This window comes from Eutrema salsugineum, unplaced genomic scaffold (assembly GCF_000478725.1).
Source record: "Eutrema salsugineum unplaced genomic scaffold, Eutsalg1_0 scaffold_13, whole genome shotgun sequence".
In the NCBI taxonomy this organism is placed as follows: domain Eukaryota; kingdom Viridiplantae; phylum Streptophyta; class Magnoliopsida; order Brassicales; family Brassicaceae; genus Eutrema; species Eutrema salsugineum.
In genome coordinates this window covers 7,247,709-7,265,088 of record NW_006256885.1, presented here as the reverse complement: position 1 = coordinate 7,265,088, position 17,380 = coordinate 7,247,709, and the positions used below count along the sequence as shown (strand labels likewise).

The 17,380-nt window shown below is 38.3% G+C and overlaps 7 protein-coding genes across 9 annotated transcripts; 4 read left to right on the top strand and 3 right to left on the bottom strand.

Moving 5' to 3' along the window:
* Window positions 1-156: 156 nt before the first annotated feature.
* Window positions 157-844, bottom strand: LOC18024878 (60S ribosomal protein L29-2). The gene is made up of 3 exons (XM_006407848.2): window positions 788-844; window positions 573-676; window positions 157-495 (listed from the first exon to the last, which is right to left on the bottom strand). The coding sequence occupies exons 2-3, from the start codon at window positions 672-674 to the stop codon at window positions 412-414; spliced, it is 186 nt and encodes a 61-aa protein (XP_006407911.1). The 5' UTR covers window positions 675-676; window positions 788-844; the 3' UTR covers window positions 157-411.
* An 878-nt stretch (window positions 845-1,722) lies between these two features.
* On the top strand, window positions 1,723-5,325 carry LOC18024877 (importin subunit alpha-1). Its single transcript, XM_006407847.2, has 11 exons — window positions 1,723-2,088; window positions 2,278-2,374; window positions 2,474-2,565; window positions 2,667-2,798; window positions 2,912-3,097; window positions 3,187-3,350; window positions 3,446-3,524; window positions 4,035-4,163; window positions 4,275-4,402; window positions 4,507-4,890; window positions 4,990-5,325. The coding sequence occupies exons 1-10, from the start codon at window positions 1,867-1,869 to the stop codon at window positions 4,886-4,888; spliced, it is 1,611 nt and encodes a 536-aa protein (XP_006407910.1). The 5' UTR covers window positions 1,723-1,866; the 3' UTR covers window positions 4,889-4,890; window positions 4,990-5,325.
* Window positions 5,326-5,451: 126 nt separating this feature from the next.
* On the top strand, window positions 5,452-7,282 carry LOC18024876 (thioredoxin-like protein CITRX, chloroplastic). The gene is made up of 4 exons (XM_006407846.2): window positions 5,452-5,777; window positions 6,108-6,230; window positions 6,826-6,906; window positions 6,988-7,282. The coding sequence occupies exons 1-4, from the start codon at window positions 5,544-5,546 to the stop codon at window positions 7,102-7,104; spliced, it is 555 nt and encodes a 184-aa protein (XP_006407909.1). The 5' UTR covers window positions 5,452-5,543; the 3' UTR covers window positions 7,105-7,282.
* A 371-nt stretch (window positions 7,283-7,653) lies between these two features.
* Window positions 7,654-8,772, top strand: LOC18024875 (GATA transcription factor 15). Of its 2 annotated transcripts, none has more exons than XM_006407844.2 (3): window positions 7,654-7,932; window positions 8,038-8,202; window positions 8,327-8,772. In XM_006407844.2, the coding sequence occupies exons 2-3, from the start codon at window positions 8,056-8,058 to the stop codon at window positions 8,591-8,593; spliced, it is 414 nt and encodes a 137-aa protein (XP_006407907.1). In that variant the 5' UTR covers window positions 7,654-7,932; window positions 8,038-8,055; the 3' UTR covers window positions 8,594-8,772. The 2 variants fall into 2 exon arrangements, with proteins under 2 accessions (XP_006407907.1, XP_006407908.1); XM_006407845.2 differs by having other exon boundaries at window positions 7,660-7,950; window positions 8,327-8,770.
* Window positions 8,773-10,580: 1,808 nt separating this feature from the next.
* On the bottom strand, window positions 10,581-11,351 carry LOC18024874 (anther-specific protein SF18). The gene has a single exon (XM_006407843.2). The coding sequence runs from the start codon at window positions 11,229-11,231 to the stop codon at window positions 10,785-10,787; it is 447 nt and encodes a 148-aa protein (XP_006407906.1). The 5' UTR covers window positions 11,232-11,351; the 3' UTR covers window positions 10,581-10,784.
* Window positions 11,352-12,689: 1,338 nt separating this feature from the next.
* On the top strand, window positions 12,690-14,388 carry LOC18024873 (protein DEHYDRATION-INDUCED 19 homolog 4). Its single transcript, XM_006407842.2, has 5 exons — window positions 12,690-12,941; window positions 13,031-13,179; window positions 13,548-13,625; window positions 13,745-14,007; window positions 14,105-14,388. Exons 1-5 carry the CDS (start codon window positions 12,866-12,868, stop codon window positions 14,208-14,210), a joined length of 672 nt encoding a protein of 223 aa, XP_006407905.1. The 5' UTR covers window positions 12,690-12,865; the 3' UTR covers window positions 14,211-14,388.
* Window positions 14,389-14,750: 362 nt separating this feature from the next.
* Window positions 14,751-17,257, bottom strand: LOC18024872 (probable polygalacturonase). 2 transcript variants are annotated; one of them, XM_024159368.1, is made up of 6 exons: window positions 17,096-17,257; window positions 16,426-16,758; window positions 16,174-16,294; window positions 15,866-16,040; window positions 15,710-15,780; window positions 14,751-15,609 (listed from the first exon to the last, which is right to left on the bottom strand). In XM_024159368.1, the coding sequence occupies exons 2-6, from the start codon at window positions 16,552-16,554 to the stop codon at window positions 14,981-14,983; spliced, it is 1,125 nt and encodes a 374-aa protein (XP_024015136.1). In that variant the 5' UTR covers window positions 16,555-16,758; window positions 17,096-17,257; the 3' UTR covers window positions 14,751-14,980. The 2 variants fall into 2 exon arrangements, with proteins under 2 accessions (XP_024015136.1, XP_006407904.1); XM_006407841.2 differs by having other exon boundaries at window positions 17,100-17,257.
* Between the last annotated feature and the right edge of the window lie 123 nt (window positions 17,258-17,380).

Below are 17,380 nucleotides of genomic sequence, written 5' to 3'. Positions count from 1 at the left end.
ACAATGTGAAGACACACGGATTCATACACAACATGGACAATAGAGTTTGTTAACGGACTACTGAGAAACAATACAGAATTTCAAAAAAATCTTAAAACCCACAAGCGATAATTGAACATGTGATTCGCAGAGAAAGATGGAGTTTAACCCAGTATATTCATGAAAACCAGAACCTATAAGAGCTATAGGAAATGTTGAATAAAACCAGATCAGATCCGAAATGTTTAAATCCAGATTATCAGGTCTACAAATACGAACAAGAGAAAGAATAGCATCAAATCAACTTACTCGCAAAAAAAGAGAATCTGAATGTAGATATATTAAACTGGTTACTTTGTCTATTACAAAAAGTCGTCAATCTCATAAAAACCTTTAAAATGTCTTTCTCTCTCGCTCAGACGATCATAAGATCTATGCTTCAACGCCGGCATCCTCGCCGCTCTTGACGTTGTGCTTCCTTGCGTACCTCTGGTTCCTCAGGAACTTAGGATCCATCTGAAACATTTCACCAAACGCATATCAAAATCTGAAAATGGATCATTAGGTTCTAACTGTAATAAGAGACGGCTTACTCCTTTGGTAGAGGTGTGACGGTGCCTCCTTGGCTTCTTGATTCCGTTCTTATGAGCTTTGGCCGACTGGTTATGCGCCGTGTGATTCTTCGACTTCGCCATCTCTGTGAGAATAACACAACTACTTAAAATCAATCGCGAGATCCAAAAATAAAATAAAAATTAGAGCGTGAAAGTCAATTATCTCAAGAGGCCGGCCGATAAAAGAAGCAAACCTGGGTAATGGGAGAGAGAGGAATTCTGTTCAGCTAGGGTTCCTTTCCGTAGTGTAGGATGCTAATGGACTTATAAACCAAAGTGAATAGTAATAGAAATTGTAAAAAGCCCATAAAGGAATCCATAGGCCCATATGTATTCGAAGGCAACGAGGATACACACGGCCGAGAACGCCAGTGGAGAGGTGCGTACAACCTTCAAGGCTCTGCCGATTCTGCCAGACAACAAAGGTTATTTCTTTATGTAAAGATCAGATGGTAAGTACGTTACCTCCATCAAAATCTTTGGCATTTGACATGATCCAGGAAGCTTTACATATATTTTTTTGTAAATTTACTAGTTCTACAATTCGGCCAAAACGTGACTTAAAACATGAATCCCCGTTATGTTTTGGCTCCACCATCCTTTCCAAGTTGTAAGAAGTTAAGATCCTTGACAATCTTGGACCACTTTTGATCTTTACATAAACACGTATATGCAGTTGCAAATACTAAAAGAATTCAAACACTCGATTGAGATAGTTAAATACCATCTCAAAACACAGGATTGGGACAATTTGACTAAAATATTTTGAGCCTGATAAACAACGACTTTTGTTGATAGGAATGTCAAATATTTTAATCTAATATAATCGGTTAGAGGCAAATGAATATGTCTTGATATAAAGTTATGAACAGATTTTGACGAGAACATTTGGGGCATGGTTTTGATGTGAAGCAAACATATAATTTGTAGATTGGTTTTTCGAGAATGCTGCTAATACAAAGGTTGGAGGGAAAATATGTTCTGTATGAAAACAAAAGATAATTAAATATGTCAAAGAAAACAGATACTACTTGAAAATTATAAAGTTACGCTTTTTATTATTCTTTTTTTTTTTTTGCTTTGTCGTCAACTTGTCCCTCCCTGCCTCTTTAAACTCTTCACTTTTTTACTCCCAAATGTTTTTTTAGGGTTTTTATCTCCGCAAGATCTATATAACACACGACCACTACCTGCGTTTGTCTGTGTGCATTGATCGAGTATAACTTCCCCTTCACTTTCCCTTAATCGGATATTTTGCTTTCGAGCGAGAGAAATGTCGCTGAGACCAAACGCGAGGACTGAGGTGCGCCGGAACAGGTACAAAGTTGCGGTGGATGCGGAGGAGGGACGGCGGAGGAGAGAGGACAACATGGTGGAGATCCGTAAGAGCAAGCGCGAGGAGAGTCTGATGAAGAAGAGGCGTGAGGGTATGCAAGCTCTTCCGGATTTCCCTCCATCTTCAACCTCTTCTCATGCTCCCGCTTTCGATAAGAAGGTGAAATTCTGGGGTTTTCGCATTAAGCGATCGTATCTGTAGTCGATTTCTAGTTTTTCTTTTCATGTAGGCTTAGTGAGGTCTTAGGGTTTCGTTTTTTGACCGATTGGATAATTATTGATTTGGAATACTGGTTTATGTCCAGAAATGGTTTTTGTATTCTGATGATTGAATTCAAACTCTTTGTAGCTGGAGAGTTTGCCGGATATGGTCGCTGGGGTTTGGTCCGATGATCCTTCTTTGCAGCTCGAGTCAACTACTCAGTTCAGGAAGCTTCTATCTATCGGTAATGTTTATGTTCTTAAACCTTTTTGTTTCGCTTTCTAAAATTTTTTTTTGAGTGTCCCCTTATATTATGTCCCCTGTTGGTGTTATATTTGCGTAGAGAGAAGTCCTCCTATCGACGAAGTGATAGGTTCTGGTGTCGTGCCTCGGTTTGTGGAGTTTCTCAAGAAGGAGGATTATCCTCAGCTGCAGGTGAGAGAAACACAGTCTCTCCCTCTCTCTCTGTCTCTGTTTCTTTTTTATTCAGTCTTCTGAGTAATCTTATGTTTCTGATCTTCTACGATCATTTCTAGTTTGAGGCAGCTTGGGCTCTAACAAACATTGCATCTGGGACATCTGATCACACAAAGGTTGTAATCGATCACAATGCTGTTTCAATCTTTGTCCAGCTTCTTGTTTCTCCTAGCGACGATGTCCGTGAACAGGTATGGTACTTATGATGATTTACGGAATATGTTTATCATATATTATGCGAGATTATTGCGATTTACAAGTCTTGTAAAATCCTGGTCTCAAAGATTACGCTTTTAACCTGTAGGCTGTATGGGCGTTGGGTAATGTTGCTGGTGATTCACCACAGTGCCGTGATCTTGTTCTTAGTTGCGGGGCACTTACACCGCTGCTCAGTCAGCTAAATGAGCATGCCAAGCTGTCCATGCTTAGAAATGCCACATGGACCTTGTCAAATTTCTGTCGTGGCAAGCCTCAGCCTCACTTTGACCTGGTCTTCTTCTTTATTTTTTTCCTCCATGTTTTTGTTTCTACATTGTATTGCTCCAGTATTCTTTTTAACATATGAAGCATGATCAACAGGTGAAACCCGCTCTTCCGGCCCTTGAACGACTAATTCACTCGAATGATGAAGAAGTCTTGACAGATGCCTGTTGGGCTCTCTCATACCTCTCTGATGGAACCAATGACAAAATCCAAGCTGTCATTCAGGCCGGTGTTGTCCCAAGACTTGCTGAACTTCTCCTGTCAGTAACCTTTTTTTTTTTTTAACTCTCTCTATTTTCTGTCCCCTTCACGCATGTGTAGAATATAACTGGACACCCTGCTCTTGATTTTGCAGCCATCCTTCTCCATCTGTGTTAATTCCTGCACTTCGCTCTGTTGGAAATATCGTTACTGGAGACGACGATCAAACCCAGGTATGAATTCCAAATGCTGTCTATTGAATTTCTCGCAATACTTTTGTTGTCACATCGAAGAAGATAGTATACCTTTTTGCCTTCGGCGAGGGATAGCTTTGTGTATAAGTACAGCAATGGACTCTGGAGAACCCTTTGGCCTTTAGTAATAATAGGTCTGAAGATACGACTAGAACTTTTCATAATTGAACTGCCGGCAGAAACATGTCGAAGTTAGCGATATACCATGTATATTATCTAATCATAGACTAGTTGTATATGCGATGAAGTGTTGACCAATGTCATGCTACACCCTTGTTGTTATGTGATATTTAACATTTTCATTAGATAATTGTGAGAGGCTTGAATTCTTATAATTAGACCCTCCGTCTGTCCATAATAGTAGATAGGATGCAGTGCCTTTATTTGCTATATGTTACTTGTGTTTTGTTTTTATAATATTGTTGAAATCTGGTTTTTCATGAGTCAATCAAAGCTGACTTGTATTCCGATGAACTTCTTCTTCTCCAGTGGGTGATCAGCAGTGGTGCTCTACCTTGTCTTGCCAACCTTCTCACGCAAAACTACAAGAAAAGCATAAAGAAGGAAGCTTGCTGGACGATTTCAAATATCACAGCAGGCAACAAAGAACAGATCCAGGTTGGCAGTTCCTACTGTTTCATCCTGTGTTTTGTACCCTTGTGCTGCCAGACTTTTCTGACCCATTGATTAATTGTGTGATTTTATTTTCTTGTTATCCGAACTTTGCAGAAAGTAGTTGAGGCTAATTTGATTCCCCCCTTGGTTAATCTGCTTCAAAATGCTGAATTTGACATTAAGAAAGAAGCTGCATGGGCAATTTCAAATGCAACCTCAGGTGGTTCTCATGATCAAATCATGTAGGTCACTGTCTTTTTTACCTTCTTCTTAGCTTTCAATTCCTTCTCTCTTATATATACTTTTGGGTTCATGTATCAATGTTCTGTCCCGGTTGGTTATGCAGATACCTGGTGGAGCAAGGATGCATAAAACCATTATGCGATCTCCTGATATGCCCCGATCCAAGAATCATAACAGTCTGTCTTGAAGGATTAGAAAATATTTTGAAGGTGGGAGAGTCGGAGAAGACGTTGGGTAATACAGGGGAAACGAACTATTACGCTCAGCTGATTGATGACGCAGAAGGGCTAGAAAAGATCGAGAACCTTCAGAGCCATGACAACAATGAGATATATGAGAAGGCTGTTAAAATTTTGGAAACATACTGGCTTGAAGAGGAAGATGAAGAGACACAACAAGCTCCAGGTGGTGATGGTTCTCAGGCAGGGTTTCAGTTTGGAGGGAACCAAGCTTCGGTCCCATCAGGTGGATTCAACTTCAGCTGAAGGTAAGAAGGAGCAAGAACCATTTAACATCTAACAACCTCTCTCTCTATTCATGAAAACTTGCAGAATCTGACATTTATATCTGAAACACAAACCTACAGGAATGAAATTGAAAGTGCACAGAGCCGAGCCTGGGCAGAAGCTCATGAAGCATGTGAATGTGTCTAAACTTTAAAATTTGTTAGCGGCCAATTTGTGAATGGGTCTAAAGTTCTCGTTTTTTTTCACATCTGGGTCAAAAAATTCGAGTCTATGAGTTTATGTTTTGTGTTTTTTTTTTATCATATTACTTTAATTAAACAGGAAGGGCAAATGTTCTTTTTTCGAAACTTTTTTTTCCTTAGTTTTTTTAGTCTTTGAGACTTTGTTATTTATTTTTTAACACTTTTTGAATACATTTTTAACTTAAAATAAGCCCGAGTTAGTAGTAATTGTAACATAGCATTTGAATAAAATTGTCATACAGACAAGGACTATTGCCGAAATAAATAAAAAAAAATATACATATATCGACGAATTTAAACTCGTTTTTTGTTTGCCTTATCGTTTTTTTTTTATTATTTGACATCAATTGCCTTATCGTCTAAAACCCCTCAAGACTGAGAAACCTTAAAAGCTATAAAACTGAAATCATTTTCCACTCTCGATTCCCAAAATGGCTCTTGTTCAATCCAGAACACTTCCACCCCTCTACGGCCCCTTATCGCCGATTCTATCTTCCCTCCATGCTCCGTCGTCTCTGTTTGTCCGGAGTGAACTCCGACTTGTCCCCTCGCCGTTCTCCTCCTCCACCGCCCGAAGCTCACCGTTCTCGCCTCCGTTGACGCATCCGCGGAAGCTTCTCTGCGCTCCGCCTCGCGGAAAGTTTGTGAGAGAAGATTATCTTGTGGTATGCCCAATTTCTAGCCTTCTCTCTCTCTCTCTCCATTACGTCCATGTTGTCGTGTCGGTTTAGAAGCTCTAATTTTCGATTTTCCTTTTAGTTTTCCTGGGGAATTGAGTTGATTAAAGGCAATATTCTTGTAGACATTTTCCCCCAAGGATCTGGTCATCGATGTAGTTATATAAGGATAATATGTGTGCTTGCATTCCTCTATCAAATATTCGACCAATGCGCTCCTAAAATGCTTCATAATTAAGATTGCTTCATTTGAATTATTTATGTGGGAGCCTCACTGCTCGTAGGATGTGTTTTTTACTTTTCTTGATGGTTTGACAGAGGAAATTGTCAGCTCAAGAACTTCAAGAGCTGGTGAAAGGAGAGAGGAAAGTGCCGCTGATTGTCGATTTTTATGCAACATGGTGTGGTCCTTGTATCTTGATGGCCCAGGAACTCGAAATGGTATCATCGCTCACCTTTTTACATTTTCTCCATTTCATTTGCGTTATGTTTTAGCCTCTAGTATTGCTTATATTATCTACAAACATTTGACTCTTGGAACCGGTAGTTTGTTAATATTTACTTGAATCTTGAAATGTGATGGTTTCTGTTAAGTTTTTTTTTTTTTTTGCCAATTCTAGTGCAAGACTATTGTAATTAGCATAGGTGTTGAGCACTGAATTGCAGCTGTTCCAGCTTAGCAAAGATCTTATGGTTAGTCGAGAGCTCAGCTTTAAAGAGGAGCAATGAGGATGCATTGGGGACATTCTAGATTTGTCTAAAGTCTCTTCTACGCTGTAGTTATTTGGTGAACTGAATTGAAAAGGCGTTTTCACGGTGCCAATCTTATCAGTGTTTCACCCCATTCCTTATGGTGAAGATACTTGTTAGATAACTTGTCGTGGAGGTTGGCATGTTTCCATTTTCAAAAGAAATACTGTGTGATTGGGGAGACTCAACATTGTATATGCTTCTTGATTGTCTCTGTCTACTCGCTTTTACTCTGCAAATCTCGTTTACAATTTGTGTTAAGGTGATTATGTTCTTTGTGAAACAGCTTGCAGTAGAGTATGAGAGCAATGCAATGATTGTGAAAGTTGATACAGATGATGAGTACGAGTTTGCACGCGACATGCAGGTAACTCTTAAACTTTTCATCAACCTCCTCTCAGCGTATCAATGTGATGCATTACAATAAACTAAAAATCTTTTGGTGCAGGTTCGTGGCTTACCTACATTGTTCTTCATCAGTCCTGACCCAAGCAAAGATGCAATCAGGACGGAAGGGCTAATTCCATTACAGATGATGCATGATATCATTGACAACGAGATGTGAAGTCGAAACACTTTCTTGCTGGCTTTAGGATTGAGTAGAATCGCCGAATTTAGGATTGGTACCGAGTTATATTTGCATTTGAGAATGATGTAATCTAAGAATCTTATGTGTATGCAGTGTTAGGCCTTAACTCACATAAGCTTGCTATGAGTATTTTAAAGCATTTTATTTTCCAGAAGAGGTTTTGTGGTTTGGGTCCTAATTGGGGATACAAATGTGAAGCTAGAAGATCTGAGCCGTTGATCTTGTCGGATCGAAGTTATGTGGCACATCTAAATCACGGTCCTGTCTCTCCAGTTAGACTTATGCGAATTTTTAAATTCGAAATTAACATGAAAACCGAAATCAAAAGTTATTGAACACCATTATTAAAAAGCACCGCGCCACTCGAAATGGCGCCATTTCTTCTCACCCAAAATTATCAAAATAAATTCCTCAGGTTTTGCGGTTTGTTGGCGGGTCGAAATAGGGGTATTTTCGTCAGTTTAAGACTAGGGTTTAGCCGGCCCAATTCAATTTATAATTGGCGTTTTGGTTTAGATCTGATTCGTGTGGTATCTGTCGGGTCTCTTCTTTGAACCCAAAAAAAAAAATATCTCTGTTTCTCTGACACTCCCTCGCTACTCTCTCTCTCTCTCTCTCTGTTTCTCCAAAATTTCAAATTCTTTGTTTTACCGATCCTATCTCTCGTCTCTGATTTTGCATCTGATCTTGTGTTTTACTCGGACCCTTTCACTCTTATCTCTATTTGAAGCCCTAGATTCATATCTTCTCGATTGAAACCCGTTCGCGATCTGCTGTTCGATCCAAGAATCGGAGACGAAGTTGGTAATGCTCTTGTTTCCAGTGAGTGATCTAATTTCCCTCTTCTTGCTGTTAATCCCAGTGATCGAATCTATTAAACTTAACGGTGCTACTTCTTTTGGTGTTTAGATCTTCGACTCAGAAGCCATGAAAAGCAGCAAGTTCACATCCGCAGATGCAATCGAAGAAAGCAGCAGTAGCAGTAATGGAGGTATTAGCAATGAGAAGAAGAGCTGTGCCATTTGCGGCACTAGCAAAACCCCTCTTTGGCGAGGCGGTCCCGCAGGTCCCAAGGTTAGGCTCTTCCCGATCTTGACCAAAACCTCAATTTTGGGCCAAGTGGTATTCGAATCGTTATCTAATCCGATCCGATCTGATCTGATCTGATCTGATATGATCTCTCTGGTTGCTTATGTAGTCTCTGTGTAACGCATGCGGGATCAGGAACAGGAAGAAAAGACGGATCGTGATCGGGAATAGATCAGAAGATAAGAAGAAGAAGAAGAATCCCACCAGAAACTCGAAGCTTGGAGACTCATTGAAGCAGAGGTTGATGGAGTTGGGGAGAGAAGTGATGCTGCAGCGATCGACGGCTGAGAATCAACGGCGGAAGAAGCTCGGCGAGGAAGAGCAAGCCGCCGTGCTACTCATGGCTCTATCTTATGCTTCTTCTGTTTATGCTTAACGAATTTCAAAGTTGAAATAATAATTAATTTTGTAGGATAAGAGTATGTTTCAGATTCTGAGAGCAGTAGCTAACGAATTAATGTGTAATTTTTGTTCGTTTTTGAATTGTTGAATTAACCTTCTTTTCGAATTTTTTTGTATCTGGTTTATCATTTATGTGATCTGGAGAAGAAATGGAAAATGGTCAAAAATTCAAGCCTTATTTTTATTATACTAAAATCGTTACATTTTTCCTTCTGCAAGTTTTGTCTTTATTAAGACAAACTGAATGGAGACCGCACTAGTATCTGTTAAGCACATACATTTATTTTTTGAAAGAAAAAAAGTTTCAGGAAATGTGTTCGAATTTGCCGCTTCTTTTTTTCAGTGAAACCTTAACCACAGTACTGCAGAAGAAATTAAAATAATCTATAGTTTGACTTGTTTGGAGCTTTTTGCTGATCCAATCATTACGAAAGATTAGTTAACTTTAGATAAGTTATAATTAAAATTTCAAAAGAGATAATGAAACGAAACAACTTGAACTCAGTGTAAAAAATGCGGGCAGGAGGAACCATATATGCAATAAATGAGCATACGGAATGTTGGCCTGTAACCTTGAGACGATTTCGAACATATTACTACTACCTCTCACAGGTATCACGTGATTGGTCAAAGGTATGACTCTTTGATCCGATTTTTTTTTTTTTGGGTATATTCTTAGTCTAGTGGCCACAACAACTCACAAGCCACTAGAGATGTATAAATAATGAATGCATTTGATCATTTAATAGATTGTTACGCTTATTGGGCTAGAAATAATGGAATATATTGTTGGCCTACGGTGGTTAAACCAAAACCAGTTGCCATTGTTAGTGAAATTACGAAGGAAGGGAACCAACCAAATGATCAGAAAACCATGTTTGAAGATGGTTTTGTTTATTAGGTTTGAGCAAATGGAATGAGAGTGGTTAAGCCGGTATGGCATGATTAGATTGTGCATAAAATTAAATAGTTAACTGGAATCCAAGGTTTTGATCCCGGTTTATTACGTGTTTTTTTTTTTGGTCAACCAAACGAGCAAAGAGTTTTAATGTAAGTAGGGTTTAGGAAGAAAAAGGGAGAAGCGCTTGCTTGTAATTGTTGGAGCCTAAACCTGTTTTTAACTAACGAATGTCTAGAGTGAAATGTTGTAGATCTTAAGAGTTTGCTTTCCTGCGAATGATTCTGTGTGTCCGGGTTTACTAAACGTCCGCTTCTTTCAAAGTTGGTTGTGGAAGCCAACAGATGGATGGCTCTCTGATCAGATTAAAACGGTCTCAGTATGACGTCAGAAACCATTGCCATCGATTGCTTGCTAGCAAGCATTCAGTTGCAAACTCAGGCCGCCACTGGGCAGCATGCGGAAGATTCTACAACGTTTTGGACGTGGCCATTGGTGTAAATACTCAAAAGAAGATATGAACACAATTGTGCGCTGTTCCATTTGCCAGGAAACTTACATGTCCCGCCGGTTTGATAATGTGCCACCTAGCTAGTAGTTCAACCGCTGGCAAAAAAAGAATCTCAGGATCAAGAATCAGAGATCTGATTAACTTGTGTTGTTCGGTAATTATTTTTGTAATTCAACTATAGTTTCACACAACATCAAAATCTAGTCGGAATGATGAGTACAAAGACGACAATTCGCAATTTTGAATATGGTTATAAATTGAATAGCGCTTTTGCTTTTTGTGCAACATATTCTTCTTCATTAACTACTTACACTTGCAAAATATAACTGGACATGGACATTGAAGCTCCTCCGCCTCCTAACAGTGACCTGATTCTAAAAACTAGAGTTAATATATTTGCCATTTTCTTATTATCTACCTAATTGTCTAAAAACATTCGACTTTTTATCCCTTGAAAAAAAAAACAAAAAGGCTAATCCACTAACTTTATTTTACTTCCAGTACAGAGAACTCAAGCTCAATTTATGCCACACAAAAAAAAAAAAAAAAAAATTCACCAAAAGAAACTTATTTTCAAACAAAATGTTTACTTAGATATATATCTGAAGATTCCGAACAACGAGTAATTATGATGTTAATTAAAAATAAATATTAAATACAGATTGTCAACAGAAAGTAAAAAACAGTAGTATGGTTAAAAGAGAAGTTTCAGTTCTTCGTACTTGCCGGCTGATGTATCCGATGATCCTCCCTCAGTCACCCAAAACAGAGCAAGACGGAGAACAGAACAAAGAAAAGAGAGCCCAATAAACGATCCGATCCAGAATCTCCCGGAGGTGGAATGTGATAGTAATACGGAAAATAAGGAACGATCGGATTCGGCGGAGGCGGCGTTGGGTAATTTCCGTAAGAAGCAGGCGGATAATAGTAACTTTGTCCACCGTCTCCGCCGTACGGAGGCGGGTATTTACCACCACCGGAGCTTGAAGGAGAAGGAGGAGGAGGAGAGTAATAATAAGATCCACCACCGGAGCTTGGAGGACTAGGAGGCGGAGGAGGATATGGGACAGGGTTACATGGATTGTCGCAAGAGGAACACATTGTGCAAGAAACAGTTTGGTCCTTTGAAGTCACAGTGAGAGACAGTGACAGTAGTAGCAGTAGAAGAAGAGCTGTCAGATTAGAGAATCTGATTGCTTCCATTGTCAGAAATTTTTGTTTTCGACTAATGAGCCAGAGGTTAGGACTAAGATCAATAGATAAGGAGGAGAGAAGATGAGAGGAAATGAGAGAGAGAGAGAGATAAAGAGGAAGAAGCACATTCAGAGGCTCATAGTAGAAGTGTACCTCTCTTTATATATTATTAAGGAATTTCATATTTTAGTTATTTATTATTCTTTTATGAAAATATTGATTATTTTCTTATATTTTCGAAAGTTATAAGTATTTTTTTTTTTGGTTTAAAGTTACAAGTATTTTCTCTATGACATTTTTCTTATAATTTTTTACAGTTTGTAGGACGACGAGCCACAAGGATCTATACAATCGCATCTCATTCGAGGTAAACTCTACCTATCACCTTGGACAACTGTCTTCAGAACCTAGTATATTTTGTTGCACTACAAAAACATGTTTTCTATCAAAAGGATCACAAAAACTACTGAGAAAGTTGTCTTAATATTTGTTGAAGAGCAGATTAAAAAAAAATAATGGAATTGAATTGGAATTTCATTTTTGTGTTATTTTCAGCTCCTCGTTAGAATAGATAGTCGATAAGATCTAGCTGGACGTATTTTGGAATTGAGTGAAAAGTCTTCTGATACAATTATAAAGGGTCGTTGCAATAGCCAATAGGCCCAATGGAAGTCGGCACCCAATATTGATGTAAAAGGTTTTTACTTTTTAGTGTACATATAAAGTTACATTGATGCGAAAAGATCCGTGTCATCATCATGTAATAACATGGAGTACCCAACAAAATTTAATTGCATCTAGGAAAAAGTTTCCCAATGTTGCATAAGTGATAGAGACCAAATTTAATTTTGCTTTCGAGTGTTTCCACTTATTCTTTATGTAATGTGGATGTGGGTTGTAGTAATTTGAACTTTGAAAACGAAAGAAAGAGAGGATCTAACAAAATCACAAAGGCAAAGAAGACAAAGCTCTATTTGTGTTGGTTGCCAAAATGTTTAATCGGATTCTTCCCTGTTTGCTGATAAATATAAGTTATTAATTATTGCCAGTTTGCCACCACTTTCCCCTCACTCACATGCAACTTCATTTTCTCTACTTTTTTTTGTTTGTTTCTTACAAATTTGAGATGATGACTCATGTCGCTCTCGAGTTTTTAATTATAACAAAAGAATCTAATTCTAAATTAATTACCAATAATTATAGGCTTTGTAGCAGTTTATTTTCTAATAAATGTGGCTGTTTCTTTTCTCAGACAGGACTTTGTGGTCGACCAACGCCACACGTGTGAAGCATAGTCATACATACAAAACAAAACCCCTTTCTTCTGTTCAGTCCAATCGAAACCAAACCGCGTGAACGACTGATATTTGAATGGGGCAAAAGTATAAATAAGAATAAAAATTGAGGATAAAACAGGTAAATATTATGTTGTCTTTCTTTGTCTTGTGTTCTCCGAACTTGTAGTTCGGTAACAAGTCTCGCTTCCACTCTCTCTCCATCTCCTCCCATTTTTCTTCCTCTTCTCTCTCTCTCGCTCTCCCGTCCTTCTAGGGTTTCGTTGATCGCATTCAAATTTTTCTCTTTTCATCTCAAGAATCTCTAATTTATCCAATTTTGTAAAATCCGTGTATCAATCAGAAGAAATGGATTCGAATTCATGGATCAGTTGTCCTTCCGTTTTCTCATCATCTTCTTCGAGACGGTGTCAATCTCGATCAGGTTCACGCGTCTTTTGTTACTGTAGGATTCACGTTTTCTTTCTTAGGCTTAGTCATGAGATTGATTGATCCGTGGAATTTTGGGGGCAGATTTGTATTTAGGTGGAGGGTACGAGGATCTCGAAGGAGAAGACGATCTGAAGGCGGAGTTTATCTGCCCATTTTGTGCAGAAGATTTTGACATTGTCGGGCTGTGTTGTCACATTGACGAAGAGCATCCTGTCGAGGCCAAGAATGGGGTAATTAACGATCATCGACGACTCTTCTTTACCATTTTCAGAAATCTTCATGTCCGGTTATTGCAAAAAAAAATGGGTTCTTTTTAGAAATTTCGAAGCTTTGGTTGAAATTGAAAATGTCCTGTTTTTATGTTGTGCTCTTCGTGATGATGAAATGCTCTGTCTATCTATGTTGTTTCTTCTTATCAGATGAGCCATTTAGCAATCCAATCTTGGAATATTTCATTAAATTGAGTATTCGTCATTAGCTGGTAATCGGTAAATTAGTGATCTTTCATGATCCGGATGCTACTTTTTGAGCTACGTATCTGTCGGGTTCTTAAACATGGAACTGATATAATGTGTTTTTTTTTCTTTTGGTATTCCAGGTGTGTCCTGTATGCACAAAGAGGGTGGGATTGGATATCGTTGGCCACATTACGACGCAACATGCAAATTTTTTTAAGATATCCTTTCAACTTTTGATATCTTGATCTTTTCTTATTCCAGTATCTGATGCTTTGATCTGTCTATATTACACAATCATTTGGAGTGAATATGTTTATTCCTTGATGAGAGGTTCTACGTGCAGCGAAGGAGAAGGTTGAGAAGAGGTGGATATAGCTCTGCTTATCTCGCCTTGAAAAAAGAACTCCGGGAAGCAAACTTACAGTCACTTCTTGGTGGATCTTCAAGTTTCACTTCTTCAACCAATATAGATTCTGATCCGTTGCTGTCGTCTTTTATGTTTAGTTCTCCTTCAGCTAATGAGTCTGCGAGCAAATCTGCTACACCTTTGACCAAAGGAACCTCCGCTACAAAAATCTCGCAAAAGGAATCTCTCAAAAGGTAACACATGTAGATATCGATTGAATCTACGGTCCCAAGAAAGCTACCCATAGGGCTTCTTTCTCACTTGGTTCTCTGGCTTTGATCTGTGATGCAGAGACATTCGAGAAGCTACACTCTCAGGCGAAGATCAAGAGAAGGCGAAAAAGAGTGAGTTTGTGCGAGGTTTGTTGTTGTCAACCATGCTTGGAGACGAAATCTAATATCCGATAAGGCACTGTCTTATTGAGGAATCTGAGGTTGAAACTGTTAGAATGGTCTCAGCGTATGATGCAAAACCTTGTAAGTTGAGGGGGGAGCAGAGTTAAATCCGTATATTATTGTCATTGTACCTTGGAACCTTTATATGTGTATAAACGGAAACAAAGTACTTTCCTTTCATTGAGACTTTCATAGATTCAAATAGTCAAAACTTGATGGACTCGGAAGTTTCTGTTAGTTCAAGACAAGTTAACTTAAGTTTTGGGAAAAGACAAAAGGAAAAATAAAAAGACAAAAGTAAGATAGATTTTTTTTTTGTTGTTGTTGGAGTTTTCTGTTTTATTTAATAAATAATAATTGGATTATTTCTGCTCTCACTGTATAAAGCTGATATATTCGGTACTTCGGTTTTAGTAATAACCAGGAGATCCCATGAAACCTTTTCAAGCTTGACATATTGTATAAATTTTTTTAGCAAAAATGAAACTGACGACAAAATTTCTTTGATCAATGATTACACATGAATGAAGAAATGAACCTGAACAGATTTCTCTTGTCACAAAGTATGCAAACGACGTCAAAACAAAACCGGAATAATCAAAAGGAACATGTATGATCTGAGACAATGTGGTTTATTTTGGGAGAAAGAATCTGACCTCTTCTAACTTCACAAATAATATGAATATTGATTGATGGATGAATCATTGAATCCTAAAAGAAATCCCAAGAAAATTTCTTGTGTTGTGTATGTTGTTGCAGAGTTTCGGTTTCTCTACACTGCAGCTATACCGTAAGCATTATCAACTCTCTTAAGCTCGGGACACGGTTCAGGTATGACAGATTTTGACGATCCATAAACATTGGAGCATTGCCAAGAAACAGTAGAACACGACAAAGAGACATTTGATAAAGCCACCGAGCTAAAAGGAGACTCTTTGATCCCAAACAATTTCCCCGCAACTCCGATATCTACTCCAGAAATGTTGTTTAATCTAATGTGAGTCACTAGAGGAAGATCATTTGCGTCGTATTCATCATCTGGATGAGATCCAAAGCTACCATTAGCAACAATGGCAGTACCGATTCTCGACATATCAACATTTGAAATATCAATCTCTTTGATGTAACCGCCTCTTCCTTTTGTGGTTCTAAAGGCGATGCCGGTCAACGAGTTGTGTATAAGTGCATTTTCGAGCACGACATCAGATATTCCACCAGACATTTCACTACCAAAGGAAATAGAGGAACCAGAAGCTGCTCCAAGGCAAACGTTTCTTATATGAACATTTTCAGTGGGACGAGAATACGCAATTCCATATTCATCCCAACCGCTTTTGAGGGAAATCGCGTCATACCCCATGTTAATGGTTGAGTTTTGGATGCACACGTTATCAGAAGAATCTGTGCATGGGGAAACAAAAATAGATTCCATTATATATACAAAAAAAAAAAAAAAAAAAAGAGTTTGATTAGAAGTAGAAGCAGAGACAACTAAATTAACCTGGAACTATGCCGATTGTATAAGGAGAATGAGGAGAAGAGTGAGCCGATATCTTATGAATATATACATGGCTGCATATAAGGACAGTGATTATAGTCAAGAGTTCATTTCACCAAACTTTTTTTTTTTTAAAAACGCGGTTGACCTGTCTCTTACCTAGAGTAAATGGAATGGATTGAATAAGCCGGAGCATTCAAGAAGGTAAGATTTGAGACGATTACATTTTCGGAAGAAATAAACTCAACGAGGTGAGGACGGTTATATTTCAAGGAATGAGAAGTAAACCGATCCCACCAAACCAAGCCTTGACCATCTATAGTTCCATTATCACCTAAAAATGAATGGAGTAACCATATACGTAAAGTGTAAAACAACATACTGTATCTGTATGTATTTAAAATAAGCAAAAGTGACAATGAGATCAAAAGGACATATAAAAGAGAACAGCAAGCAATTAATGTTACCTGTTACAACAACATCATGTAGCATATGACCGTTTATCAAACTCTTGTATCGCTTCCCTGGCAAATCAATGCCTCGTCCATACGATGGTAACGGGTCAACAACTTCCCAATGCGATGGATCCTTTGGTAGTAACAACAAATACACACAAAAGAAAATAATAATCAAATGCTACAACACAATTTGTTTTACTTTTCCTACACATCAAATTAATTAAAGTTTTGGACAAAGAAGTATAAATAGTAGGTACGTACCTGAGAGGCAACTATAACGGCGCCGTTTTCTAGAAAGAGAGTGAGATGGCTGGTGAGACTGAAACTTCCGGTGAGCCATTTCCCAGGAGGGACATAGAGCTGGGCTCCACCTTTATCGGCGAATGACATTACATAGAAAACGGCGTTCTGAAACGCAATTGTGTTCAGCGTTTTGCCATCTCCAACAGCTCCAAACTCTAAAATCGAGACACTGTGTGGTCTTGTTGTACTCAATGATCTCCGGCCAAGTTCGACACATATTTTTCCGGCGCCTTGACTTTTAGCATAAACCGGAATCAGACTAGTTAATGCCAACACCAAGATTATTGCCACCTGTGGGAAAAGGAAATCAATCTTGACGCAGAGGCCTTACATTGAGATACTTAGAGTTATGATTTCAGATCCAGTTTTCAAGTTTGAGTGGTTGCGTCTACTAAAAAAAACAGAGGTTTTTATTTTTTATAAAAAGAAACGGTATTTTAGAATCGGATCTACTGAATTGAAGAACACAAAGAAACAGTAATGAACAGAGGGAATCGTTAAAGTAACGATGGAGAGTTTGGAGTAGTTCTGTTGAAATGGCATTAAGATCGACCAAGCCCAGAAGAAAGGGACAACCAAAGAAGTACATACATATATAATTAAGAGAAAAAAAAAAGTGAGAACGCACTTACTGACATCTTTTATTTGTAAATAAGCTGTCGGATAATAGAAGAGAAAGTTACAAAGGGAAGAACTTTTCGCGCCAAATGTAACCAGACCACTGAAAAATAAGGAGGATAGAAAGAAGGTGGAGAAGATTTTCTTCGTAAACACACCACACAAAACAGAGAAGCTTTTCGATGGACTGTGGGAAAAGAAAAATTCTACAAGGAAAGAGTGAAGAAAAATACTAAAAAGGAAGGAAAATAAAATACTGAATAGGTAATCATTAATGTATAATAAATTCTCACTA

Bases quoted from the DNA above. Each gene is read 5' to 3' on its own strand.
- LOC18024878 (XM_006407848.2), bottom strand. From the start codon at position 674: ATGGCGAAGTCGAAGAATCACACGGCGCATAACCAGTCGGCCAAAGCT. The intron at 496-572 runs GTAAGCCGTCTC...GAAATGTTTCAG, and splicing joins GTCACACCTCTACCAAAGGA to ATGGATCCTAAGTTCCTGAG.
- LOC18024877 (XM_006407847.2), top strand. From the start codon at position 1,867: ATGTCGCTGAGACCAAACGCGAGGACTGAGGTGCGCCGGAACAGGTAC. The intron at 3,351-3,445 runs GTCAGTAACCTT...TTGATTTTGCAG, and splicing joins AGACTTGCTGAACTTCTCCT to CCATCCTTCTCCATCTGTGT. The intron at 3,525-4,034 runs GTATGAATTCCA...CTTCTTCTCCAG, and splicing joins GAGACGACGATCAAACCCAG to TGGGTGATCAGCAGTGGTGC.
- LOC18024876 (XM_006407846.2), top strand. From the start codon at position 5,544: ATGGCTCTTGTTCAATCCAGAACACTTCCACCCCTCTACGGCCCCTTA. The intron at 5,778-6,107 runs GTATGCCCAATT...ATGGTTTGACAG, and splicing joins TGAGAGAAGATTATCTTGTG to AGGAAATTGTCAGCTCAAGA. The intron at 6,907-6,987 runs GTAACTCTTAAA...CTTTTGGTGCAG, and splicing joins AGTTTGCACGCGACATGCAG to GTTCGTGGCTTACCTACATT.
- LOC18024875 (XM_006407845.2), top strand. The intron at 8,203-8,326 runs GTTAGGCTCTTC...TTGCTTATGTAG, and splicing joins GCGGTCCCGCAGGTCCCAAG to TCTCTGTGTAACGCATGCGG.
- LOC18024874 (XM_006407843.2), bottom strand. From the start codon at position 11,231: ATGGAAGCAATCAGATTCTCTAATCTGACAGCTCTTCTTCTACTGCTA.
- LOC18024873 (XM_006407842.2), top strand. From the start codon at position 12,866: ATGGATTCGAATTCATGGATCAGTTGTCCTTCCGTTTTCTCATCATCT. The intron at 12,942-13,030 runs GTTCACGCGTCT...TTTTGGGGGCAG, and splicing joins ACGGTGTCAATCTCGATCAG to ATTTGTATTTAGGTGGAGGG. The intron at 13,180-13,547 runs GTAATTAACGAT...TTGGTATTCCAG, and splicing joins CTGTCGAGGCCAAGAATGGG to GTGTGTCCTGTATGCACAAA.
- LOC18024872 (XM_006407841.2), bottom strand. The intron at 16,041-16,173 runs GTAACATTAATT...ATTCATTTTTAG, and splicing joins ACATGATGTTGTTGTAACAG to GTGATAATGGAACTATAGAT. The intron at 15,781-15,865 runs GTAAGAGACAGG...CCTTATATGCAG, and splicing joins ATCCATTCCATTTACTCTAG to CCATGTATATATTCATAAGA.